The sequence below is a fragment of the Sciurus vulgaris genome, assembly GCF_902686455.1.
Source record: "Sciurus vulgaris genome assembly, chromosome: 11".
Taxonomy (NCBI): Eukaryota; Metazoa; Chordata; class Mammalia; order Rodentia; family Sciuridae; genus Sciurus; species Sciurus vulgaris.
Genome location: NC_136472.1, coordinates 82,991,079 through 83,003,100, shown reverse-complemented (window position 1 = coordinate 83,003,100; position 12,022 = coordinate 82,991,079). Strand labels below are relative to the sequence as shown.

At 40.0% G+C, this 12,022-nt stretch overlaps 1 protein-coding gene across 10 annotated transcripts in view; it reads left to right on the top strand.

The window, feature by feature from the left end:
* SYTL2 (synaptotagmin like 2) overlaps nt 1-12,022 on the top strand; it is a 110,017-nt gene that overhangs the window by 33,171 nt on the left and 64,824 nt on the right. For all 10 annotated transcript variants that reach the window (XM_079105528.1, XM_079105526.1, XM_079105527.1 and 7 more), the window contains exon 2: nt 10,220-10,708. In XM_079105528.1, coding sequence (XP_078961654.1) covers nt 10,608-10,708 — 101 coding nt within the window. In that variant the 5' untranslated portion in view covers nt 10,220-10,607. The remainder of the gene's footprint in view (nt 1-10,219; nt 10,709-12,022) is intronic.

Below are 12,022 nucleotides of genomic sequence, written 5' to 3'. Positions count from 1 at the left end.
CTAGGAAACTGATATATCTTTAATGGGATAATTAATGACCTGACCAGAGAGATTTGAGCAGGTCTGAGACTAGGGTGGAGTTGGGGAGGGACAAGGGGTACACAGTCTTTAGAGACAAGATCATGTAAGTGTTGACACTATTCTTGCAGCACCCTTAGAGTGTCTCCTTAAATGTTAGGTCCTTGGTGCCCATCCTCTTAAGAATGCACTCATTCTCAGGGTGTTTGCAGGAATAGGTGCTGAGCTCAATGACCTTGCCTCCTTATGTTTTGTGCCCTGAATTCCTTGCTTACTTCATCACTTGTTCCTGTATTTGAGCAGGGTCCAAAAGTTAGTTCAGTGGTCTCAACTCTGGTTGCATGTTACAATCATGTGGGCACGTTTGACAAAAATATCCCAGGTGGGAGTCTCATTTCAGATCAGGTAAATGAGAACCACTTGGCAGAAAGGGAGGGTGAAAAACCCTGGGAATTGGGATTTTTAAAATATTTTTTCAGGTGATACTACTGCACAGTTGGTTTTGGGAACCCTTGAGTTAGTGCCTTTGGAGAGACTCTCTATCCCAGGCTGAGTAGGAATGTACATAATTATACCCAAAGAGAGGCTTTCTTTAGTCCTTTTAAATTCTGAGGGGCTGATAGCTACAGTTGAGTTAACTTTATGATTCTGGGTTTAATTCCAGTCTAGTTAATATATCAGCTGATTCCTCCACTCCCTTCTTCTGAATTTGAAATCTAGAAAATAATTAAATCTAGAATTTATCTGTAATTTCTGCTTTCTGTCATTGTGCTGGTTTCAGGAATGCTGTGAAATGCAGCTCAACTCATTTATTAGCCCATTTGCAAATCCTTATTTATGTTGACATTGTATATGTCCTGGAAGATAAGAGGTTCCCTGGGTGTCCTGGCTCTAAGTCAGGCAACTGTGTGACCTTAAGCAATTAGTCTTAGTTTTATCTGCACAAAGAACTGGTTATGACTGTGATTCCGCTGCTTGATTTTTGTTTGCTCTTGTCACAGTTGAAAACAATACACATATAAATGAATGCGTTCAACTTTGGCTAATTGCTATGCTTCCAGTCAGTTATTAGACATTTCTGGCCTACTGGGAATTGTTCATAACTGATTTCCAGATCCAGCTAAATATCCACATTATGTGGGAACATTTTAGAAAATGCAGATTTCTGGACATTAATCCTGAAGATTTTGATTCAGTAAGTTGAGCGAGGTCTGGGAATCTGCTACTCGTCAGCTAGATTTGGATACCACTGTTTTATTGAAACATCACAAATAGAATTAAAGCTATAACATTCTCAGTTTAGTTGTCACTGTGGAGTTTGCAGTTGACAGAGATCATATGTTTTGAAGGAAGTCTTCCAAAGTGCCCCAAAGACCACATCAACCTCCCCTGCCCCAAGTTAAAATTTAGTAACCCTCTGCTCTTCTACTTTGTAGGGCTCCTTTGGGCTTGTTTAATACCTGTCGTCCTTTCCAGAATGTAAACTCTCTGAAGGCAGGGACTGTGTAGAGTATCAGAACCTTCAGGACATAGAACTTGCCCTCTTCCAGAACTGGAATCTGGGCCTGTGCTGGGAGCTGGTATTTTGAATTTAGGTAGAACTTCGAAGATGTTTCCCAAGCTCTATAGGCCTCCGTAGGTGTCTATGAAGGCTTTGGCTTTTACACGCAGCTCTTGCAGTACCAGGTGAACCCCTGCTCTACTGTGGTGCAAAGCAGCTTCTTGATATGCTGTCAAAGGTAAGTCATCCCTTTTATAGATCTGATTTGAATTTTTAGCTCAGGTGTGAGGTGTACAAATGAACCGTTTGCTGTCCATTTCCCAGTTTTTTTTATTTCTTCACTGTTTTTCTTTCTTGTAATCCTGATACATAAAGAAGAAATAGATTAAAAGGAAGATTCTAGCACATTTCTCAAGTGTGAAAAATTTGGGTTTAGGCCGGGGAGGTAGCTCAGAGGTAGAGAACTTACCTAATATGCATGAGGCACCCCAAGTTCAAACCCCACCACTGCAAAAAAAAAAAAAAAAAAAAAAAAAAAAAAAAAAAAAAAAAAATCCCTGTTTTGACATTTGAGCCCTCGGGGTCTAACCTCTGTCACTGTTAATCTTTAATACCCAATACTCAAGATACCAGTATTCTGTTTGAATACCTTTCTGCTTTCACAGTCCAGTGCTCTTGCCCAGAATACTCTCCTCCAAGGTATACCTCATTTAATCTCCTTCCTAAATCCTTGTGTCTCCTTACCACCCCCTCATACTTGGTATGTGCTTCCTTTATTAGTCCTTAACGAATGAAGGTTAGTTGTGTGTGATGCTGTGTTCCTCACGTGACCCCATTACCTTACTCTTGGTTGGGGCTTAGATGAAATTCTGATTCCTGTGGGTACCCTAAGTTTAAACTTGAAGCCAAGAAATGACTGTGCTAAGCTTTTCAGAAGCCCAGGAACATTATCCTTAGGTTTGAATATGAGATTAAAGAATAGGGGAACTGCCACATATAAAAAGTCCTTTTTCCTCTCTGGTGTGTAAGATGTGAACACACTGTAAGGGGCAGGGAGGAAAGAATAGAAGTTCACTGGATTAGACAAAGGGAAATGAAGGGATGGGACTAGGAAAGACAGTGGAATGAATCAGACATAAGTTTCCTGTGTTCATATATGAATACACTACCAGTGTAACTTCACATCCTGTACAATCACAGGAATGGGAAGTTCTATTCCATGTATGTATGATTTGTCAAAATACATTCTCCTGTCTTGTATATCTAAAAATAAAATAATACTCTCTTTTTACCCTATTTTATTTATTTTTAGTTAAAGATTACCAAACCAATTACTAGGAGATGCTGACTCTTTAGTTACAAAATTCCCGGGCAGGAGGAAATGAAGAAAATAGAAAAAAGCTTCTACCTTTGGGAGAATCTTTGCCAAAGCCAAAGTGAAGAGTTTTGATCTTGAGGATAGCTACTAGCTTTGAATGTTCAGTTTTCCCTCCTTGGTAAAACATAAACCTATTATTAGATGCGTATATTATATTTTATTCCATCTGTATCATTTCATTTTTCATTCTTCATTAGTTCATTTCACTTATTTACTTTATTTATTTATTCAACTCATATTATTTTGAGAGGCAATATCAAACCAGTTACAAGAGTTTATTCTTCCTTCTCAAGAAGCCCAATTTGTTAGGATGAGTGATTTTATGTTTTTTTTTTTTTTTTTTTTTTTTTTTAAAAAGAGTGCTGAGAGCCCTGACCATGAAGAAACAAGAACATATTCATGGAGCAATTGTTTCCCAACAATGTGTGGGCAAAATGGCTTTTCATAAATATATTTCTGTATAATCATATAACAAGTCAATCCTTTTAGTAATAGTTTCTGGTTCCAGGAATCTATACCATTGTAAGAAGCCATGGAACAAATATAATACCTGCATGTTGACACAGGTCTTTTTTTTTTTTTTTTCTATCTGGTATTTTCTTGTCTACCCATAAAACAAACCCAAAGGACCCAATCATTTTCCTATTCCTATTGAGTAGCACCATGTTTTGAGAGCCAATTCATGTTACCCATGGGAAGTAACCAAGAAGTAAACAGAATGTACAGAGGGGGAATACAGTGAAAAGAGAAGTGTGAATGAGGAAGACCTGGATTCTGGTCTCCTCTTTGCCCCTATCTAGCTCTGAGTGTGGTGACTCGGTGAAAGATCAAGAACACTGGCTTCAAACCATTAGACTTGGGTTCAGATTACATTTTGGTTGGGCAACGTTAGACACGTTATTTCATTCCCTGAGCTCTGGTGTTCTCGTGTACACGATGTGAATACCTTCCTTTCTGGGTGGTCAAACCAATTACCTGGGATCATACTTAGTGTAATGCACTTAGCACTACCTCCTCATTTTTTAGTCTGGGGGAAAATGACCCAGATCATGAGAGGTTTAGAAAACATCATGTGAAAAGTAATTAAAGGAAGAATAGTTAAAGTTGTCTGAACAAAGACAACTCAGGGAGAGCATGAAACATTTTTTTCTTTTAGGTGGTTATATGAAAGGGAGTTAACTAAAGGTGGTTCCAGAGGACAGGATGAAACAGAACTTCCAGGCAGGTCAATCATGATACCCAGTGAGCCTGAGAAATGGAGCAGCCCAGCAAGGCGGTTACCACCCTTAGCACTCACAGCTTGGTAGCATGGGCCTGGTGGCCTAATGATCACCTGTCTGGAATGCTGGGGGCAGACCTTTCTGCTGGGAAGGAGACAAGCAAAGATTCTGGTTGTCATACTCAGCTTACTCCATCCTTGGCTTCTTCTGAAACACCCGTGGACTATTCCATCATCCTTTGATGCTATTGTGGATCTAGGAAGTTTACAAAGCATTTAATTTTAGAAATGATTGATTTTGTGTTACCACTAGGGATGAACCCACTGATCAGGGGTTTTCCTTTTTGCCAAGCACCATTCTCTCCAACTCAAAGCCTGTCTGTTTCTGCTTTCCTACTGCCTAGATTTTTTCTTTTAAGTTTTTATTCTCCTTGTCATGGGACTTTCAGAACAGTTTGCTTCTCTTCTCAAAACTCATCATGTGAGAGTCACTGCTAACACGAGTTTTCCCTCCCCTTCCTTGGAATCTGTAGGCTTTGATATACCAACAGCTGTCTCGGACAGAAGATGCTTTCTGGGCCCCTCCTTACAGCACAGCACATTAGAAAGAAAATCTTTTATTAATGGGCCTTGAACCTGTGTTTGGTTAGATGAGATGATTGAGATTAGGGCTTTAAACCCAGCTCTTCTCCTTGATCCATCGAAGGTGAGTGCCAACTGTTTAATTTTTAGAGAGTTGACAAGAAGAGAAGGATTGGCTTTTACAGATGTGGTATGACAGGGATGACTTGGCAAATAGGAATTGAGCACAACCTATAATTGAAACTCAAATTTCTCTTCTATGCTGCCGTCCCTACTGCTGCTTGTTGTTTCATATTTGTCTTCTATGGTATCCTGAATTCTCACCAGAGTTTCACAATAATCTCCCTAAGGAAGGGAATGTACTCATCATACACCTAAGATAATTGAGACTTAGTCATGTGACTTAAACCACAGTCTCATTTGCAAGACCTAGAGCTGGGACCCAATAAATATGGATTTGATTTTTTTACCTTTAGGCCCTTGAGTCCTGTCAGGTTCTTGTTAGGGGGAAGTAAGGAGCTCAATCCCTTTCCACCTGGGTGTATTTATTTATTTAATGTGTACAAATACTTTTGTGCATATTTGAGTGGCAGATCCTGGATATACAAAGCACTCAGAGACCCAAACCATGCTCATAAACTGTGGGGGACAAACATGAGTAGACAGGGATTTAAGACTGTGTGATGAGTACTGTGACAGAGGAAATCAGGTGCTTATGTAGCACACAGGAGGGTACCTACCTGGCCTTGAAAGGTTAGGGAAGGCCAGTAAATGGCACTGAGGTTAAGACCCAAGAGGGAAGGTATTCTAAGAAGAACTGCGTGTGCAAAGCCTGAAGGCAAAAGGTATTAAAATGCAGATGCCTGAGTGCAAGGAAAAGAGCTTGGAGAGGAAAGAGGTCCTAGTTCACAGGCCGCATTAGGGGTTTTTAGTGTTAGCTCATGGCAGTGGGAAGTTGATGGAGTTTAAAGACTCGAAATGTTGCTTGGTTAGATCTGGGTTTTAGAAAATCTTCAACAGCATGCAGAAGATGGGTGGGAGAGCTGAATGCAAGGAGAACTTTTGCTTAGCCCAGCAACTACTCCCTCGGCAAACACGTCAGTAATCCCTGTAGACTTGGGTATACTCACTCTCTTATGGAGATTATTGTGAAAGTCTGGTGAGAATCACAGACACTGTAGAAGACAAAATTCATCCTTGTGATTTGCATTAAGATTATCCCTTGCTGATTGTCAGCTGTGGGCTAGTGATTCTTTAATGCTTAAGAGAATGGGGGTTCACTGAAGAGTTTTGTTCTTCTTTAGTTTGAGGAATCCAAGTGGAGAGGAGCCTTAAATTAGATGTCAGCATTGGGGTGGTTTATTCTGACAAAATCATTGGCAAATGTCAGTTTTGCTTGGTGCAAATACCTCATTTGGCTTCATTCTCTTTGCGGAGACACATAGAAATAAACCTTCCTTGGAGTAAGGATTCTGTGAGGTGATAGGTGTAAAGTGCCAGGCAGGTATTTATTCCCTTATTTTTTTTTTCCTGCCCTTAATTAACATTGCTGCATTTCAAAGTAAAAGCCAGAAATCTTATGGTCCTCACAATGCTTCACAGAGCCTGACCCACTTCCTCTCCGACCTCTCCTCCTGTTCTCCTGGCATGCTCTGCTGACCAGCGCTGGCCTCCTTGAGTTTTCTTGAATAGCCAGACATGCTCAACCTCAGAACCCTCATATCTGCATGGCTTCTTTCCTCTTCTCTCTCAGGTTTTTGTTCAAATGTTACCTTCCCAATGAGACCTACCCGAGCCAATCTTTAAAAGTCCAACTCTTCCCACTCTCCCACATGATTCTTCTCCCTTCCAAACTTTGATTCCCTTCATCATTCTTATAACCTTCCAACATGTTATATAATTTAATTATTATAGGTTTTCAGTTAAAAATTGTATTTTTTATTATTTTGTTTGATCGTATACTCTTCCCAGTAACATGTGAGTTCCACAAAGACAGAAAGTTTCTTCAGTATTATTCATGGTTGCATCTCCAGTGTGTACATTAATGCCAGGCTCTCAGTTTGTTGAAGGAATGAGTGAAATATTCACTTAGTTTCCAGCTAGCCATCATCCACAATAGCCGGAGTTGGGTGAACACTGATACTGAAGAGCCTTTGCCCTCTGAGTGCTCTCCTGCAATCTGGCTGGGTAGTGACCCTTGGCTAGGAAGAAAAGGGTTCTAGCCCTTCATTCCTTAGAAAAATGAGAATATTGTCCTTTGCCTTTGGAACAGCTTACCTTAAGGGAGAACTTTTGTGTGTGTGTGTGTGTGTGTGTGTAATCACACATTTAAATAGGGTAATAGTTTTTGATTCATTCTGTTATTTTTTCCTTCCCCCCCACTCCTCCCACCCCTCTTTTTCCTCTATCCTCCTTCCTCCATTCTTGCCCCCTACCACCCTCTATTATGTGTCATCATCCACTTATCAGTGAGATCATTCATCTTTTGGTTTTTTGAGATTGGCTTATCTCACTTAGCATGGTATTCTCCAATTTCATCCATTTGCCTGCAAATGCCATAATTTTTTTATTCTTTATGGCTGAGTAATGTTCCATTGTATGTATATACCACAGTTTCTTTATCCACTCATCAATTGAAGGGCATCTAGGCTGGTTCCACAATCTGGCTATTGTGAATTGAGCATCTATGAACATTGATGTGGCTGCATCACTGTAGAATGCTGATTTTAAGTCTTTTGGGTATAGGCCAAGGAGTGGGATTGCTGGGTCAAATGGTGGGACCATTCCAAGTTTTCTAAGGAATCTCCACACTGCTTTCCAGAGTGGCTGCACTAATTTGCAACCCCACCAGCAATGTATGAGTGTACCTTTTTCCCCACATCCTTTCCAACACCTATTGTTGCTTGTATTCTTGATAATCGCCATTCTAATTGGGGTGAGATGGAATCTTAGGGTAGTTTTGATTTGCATTTCTCTTATTACTAGAGATGTTGAACATTTTTTCATATATCTGTTGATTGCTTGTACATCTTCTGTGAAGTGTCTGTTCATTTCCTTAGCCCATTTGTTGATTAGGTTATTTGTATTCTTGGTGTAGAGTTTTTTTTAGTTCTTTATATAGTCTGGAAATTAGTGCTTTATCTGAAATATGAGTGGCAAAGATTTTCTAAGGGAGAACTTTTAACTCTTAGAAACTTGTGCACTTTAGCTTGTAGTTGCTCTTGAAGGTGTGGAAACCAGCATTTCCCTCTTCAGCAGCCCTTTCAGTCACCACTGCTGGACCGCTTAAGTTGTTTGTCTCCTTTGCTCTCTTCCTGTCACCACTCCTTGAACTTAAAAATAATCTCCTATTGAAGCAGATGGCAGGGCAAGGCCTCACTGGGGACGCAGTTCCCAGAATGTAGCCTAAATCCACATCCTTGCTCGCCTTTGAGTTCTGAGGAAGTTACTGCACATGAAAGAAAGGAAGAATTGAGGTGGCCATGTCCTGGTGATTTGCATATTTGGATTACTCAATTATTCATATTTAGAATTGATTAGGAGGGATTGAAAGCAGAGCATTATAGTAGTGGAAATATGTACATGGAGGAGAAGGCTTTTGTATCAATCAAGTTTCTGCTACAAATGTGTTGTATAACAACCCCCAAACTCCAATGGCTTCCCACAACACGTGTTTATTTCTTGCTTTTATGTCTGTAGGTCAGCTGGAGTGGTCCTTCTATAGGTGGGTCAGGCTCAGGTCTGAGGGAATGAGGAGTTAGGAATAGTAACTTAATCTATCACACCACTTAACTCTGACTATGGATGTTAGGGAAGGCTCCCTGGCGGTGGTAAATTTGATCCTTCCTGAAGGATAGGTAGTTTTTGAGACAAACAAGGAGGCAATAACATTCATAAGTACATTAAATTTTAAAAAGATTGAAGTAATGTATTAGTATCTAATTAAGTAGTCACTGTGGGCAATATGTAAAAACTGTAGGAAAAGAAAACAAAGATCATCAGAGTACCTCTCTGTCCATTAAGTCCAAACTTCATGGGGAAGGTTAAAAAAAACTATAACACAAATGAGGAAAGAAAAATTTATAATCAAGTGCAATCTTATTTAGTAGGATGGAACAAAAGTGGGAGCTCAGAGAGGAAGCTAGCTATTTTAGTAACTAGTTTAGGTGCAGGATGCAAGCTATGGGCTGTTTTAATTCATCATTTTATTTTAAGGATTAAATATCCAACCTGAAAGGATATCTTAATGTTAGGTAAAAATGAGCAAAAAAAACCTCAGAATGGTAGATAATTTGCTTAATGGCTTATAGTAGCAAGTGGTAGAGGCGAATACTTCCTAGTAGTTTTTTTTTTTTTATTTTATTTTAGTTGTAGATTAACACAATACCTTTATTTTATTTATTTTTATGTGATACTGAGGATCAAACCCAATGCTTCACACATGCTAGGTAAGCACTCTACCACTGAGCCACAACCCCAGCCCCGGAAGGTACATTTTGCAAGGAATTTGTTCATAAACTTCACTCAGTAGTATACACACTATTTTGTTCTTCAGTGGGACTGCTTTCAAATTTACTATACATGTGGCTTTGAGTGTCTCCTAATGTGTAGCACTGCACTTGTTAGAAGGACCTAGACCCTGGAGTAGATAATTTCTCAGGTCCTGTCTGTCCTTTTTCATTTCATTGTCTTACGTTTTCATTTCAATTGCATTAAGATGCTTCAAGAAAGTAGGATTCCTACCAATGTTGCTACTTAAAAATGCTTGCTGTAGGGCTGGGGTTGTAACTTAATGGTAGAGTGCTTGCCTAGCATATGTGAAGCACTGAGTTTGATTCTCAGAATCACATATAAAGAAATAAAATAAAGGTCCATCAACAACTTAAAAAAAATGCTTGCTGTAGATGGGGCGATGTTTTGAAATTATCTTTCCTCCTTTTTCCCAGTTTGTATATACATACCAGCAAGTATTCAGAAATGAAGGGAGGCAAGATTAGTAGTTTCCTCAAACCCAGCAAAGGTTAGAGGTGCAATTAGGTGAATAATTTCACTATCCTGCCAACTACCTCTATCTAATACTAGTTCTCCTGTCAGAACAGAGTTCAGTTATACTCCAGTAGAATGTTCCTACTTGTGAAGGGGTGAGCATTTATGATTTTTATTTCTAGCTTCTTGTCCATAATTACTTGATAATTGAAATCACATCTCCCTGTTCTTACCTTTAGCTTCACTTTTCAGCTGGGAGTTAGTGGAGAACTAGTTGCTTTTTTGCAACCATCCTTTACTCAGGTGATCGTTAAACATTGACAGGCATTTTTGTGTGCTCTCCATCTTGGCAGTCTGGAGTTGGGTTGAAGCTTATTTGTGACCCATTTACCACGTGCTCAGGAACCTGGCAGAACTGGTTTCTCTCATCTCAGAGACGATCTTGTATGGTCTTTTAAAAATCTTGTAATACTGAGCAGTGCTTATAAGAACTGTCTCTGACTCTCTCTCTGGTTGCTGTCTCATGATTTGCCAGGTTGGAGACTCCAATGTTGCTGCCACTCACCAAACTGACGACCAGTTGGAGAGAGAATAGACTGCGTCTGAGACAGACTGGTCCAGAGAGGGCGCATGCCAAGAATGCTCGGAAGGCACTAGCAAGGAACGCAGCATCCTCCTGAAAGCCTCTTCGCGAGGTCATCCCACTGACCGCTACTGCCTCATGGGAAGGGGCACTTAGGATTCTGCTGTCATCCCCCCAAAACTTTTGCTAAGCAAAAACAAGACTTTTGCCACAGGACTGAGCAAGATATTATTTCATTTAATTTTTGAACCTTTTGATCTTTCTGGTTAGTCTTGACTGTTGAGCCCGGAGAATTTTAAGCCACATTCGTTGCTACTATTTTTTGTGCTCACTTTTCAAAATGATTGATTTAAGCTTCCTGACGGAGGAGGAACAAGAGGCCATTATGAAGGTTCTGCAGCGGGATGCTGCCCTGAAGAGGACTGAAGAAGAGAGAGTCAGGTAAGAGACGGAGGACTCCTCAGGCATGAGGGAAGGAAGAGGCAGGGCATGAGAAAATAGGGCGTTTTTTTGGTTTTGTTTTCAACCATAAGTGGTAGTTCTGACTTGAAGCCTAAACTTATAGGTTCCAATTTTAGGTTTACTTCCTGGACAGAACTCTTCCCTCCTCATGTCTTTTAAATTACTCCATTGAATGTCTGCCAGAAATAAGGTCTTGATTAGAAACTTAAGCCAGGCGCAGTGGCACATGCCTGAAGTCCCAGTTACTTAGGAGGCTGTATAGGGGGATCACTTAAGCCCATGAGTTTGAGACCAACCTGGGCAGACAGCTAGACCCCTCGTCTCAACAGAAAAAAAAAATCAAAATGAAAACCTGCACTCCTTTAACTTCCTAAGCACTGAGTTAAAAATGAAACAGGTACAAACACATATATCTACATCCATATGTGTGTGTTTTTGTATCTACTTTTTAAAACCGAGTCTGTGTTTTTTTAACTGAATCATAAACTAATTTAGAATTTTTTTAAATTTCTAAAAACTTTAAAAGACATTTGAGAAGTGGCTCGAATGTCTGCATACTTTCAGAAATGTTGGTATCGGTTTTAATAGAAAACTTGATAGTACTCTCTGACAACTCAGATTTTCATTAGACTTGAGTCCCAAAGAGGAGTGGAAACCTTCACACAGTACCTTTGTTGGGTGGAGCCCAAATGTTCCATGTCAACATTCCTACCACTTTCACTCACCTTTGTGGTAGAAAGAGCACTGGACCAGCCTGCTGAATAACTGGGCATAGTCCAAACTCTGCTGTTTACTATCTGTGTAATCTTAGGCTTTGAAAGCTGTTGAAAGGCTTCTTGAATGCAAGTTGTACTAACTTTATGGTCCCCATCACAGGAGTTAACCAAGAAGGGCATAAGCCATGTTCTTACTTCCTGGAACACAAGGACTATGAACAGTGGATTTATTTGCACTGTTTCCTGTATTTTGATATTAATTGGATATGGATGTTGTATAAAAAATATACTAAAATTTCCTTCAAGCACTGCAGACTGTGTGATGGGGGCTAGTGATAACTCGTGCAGAGATACTTTTTAATGAGTTGCAAAGGGCATAATGTGCCCTTTATTTCTTATGCACTCGCACATTGTTGTGTGGGATGTAATTATCTCATCTGATGTGTGAGGAAATTGACTTTGAGATGGGTCAGGTGACTTGCTTAACATCATATGAACAGTAGGTATCAGAGTGAGAGGGAAGTCTTCATCCTTTAAGACTTCCTCAGACAGTCCATCCTGGGACCTGGAATCAAGA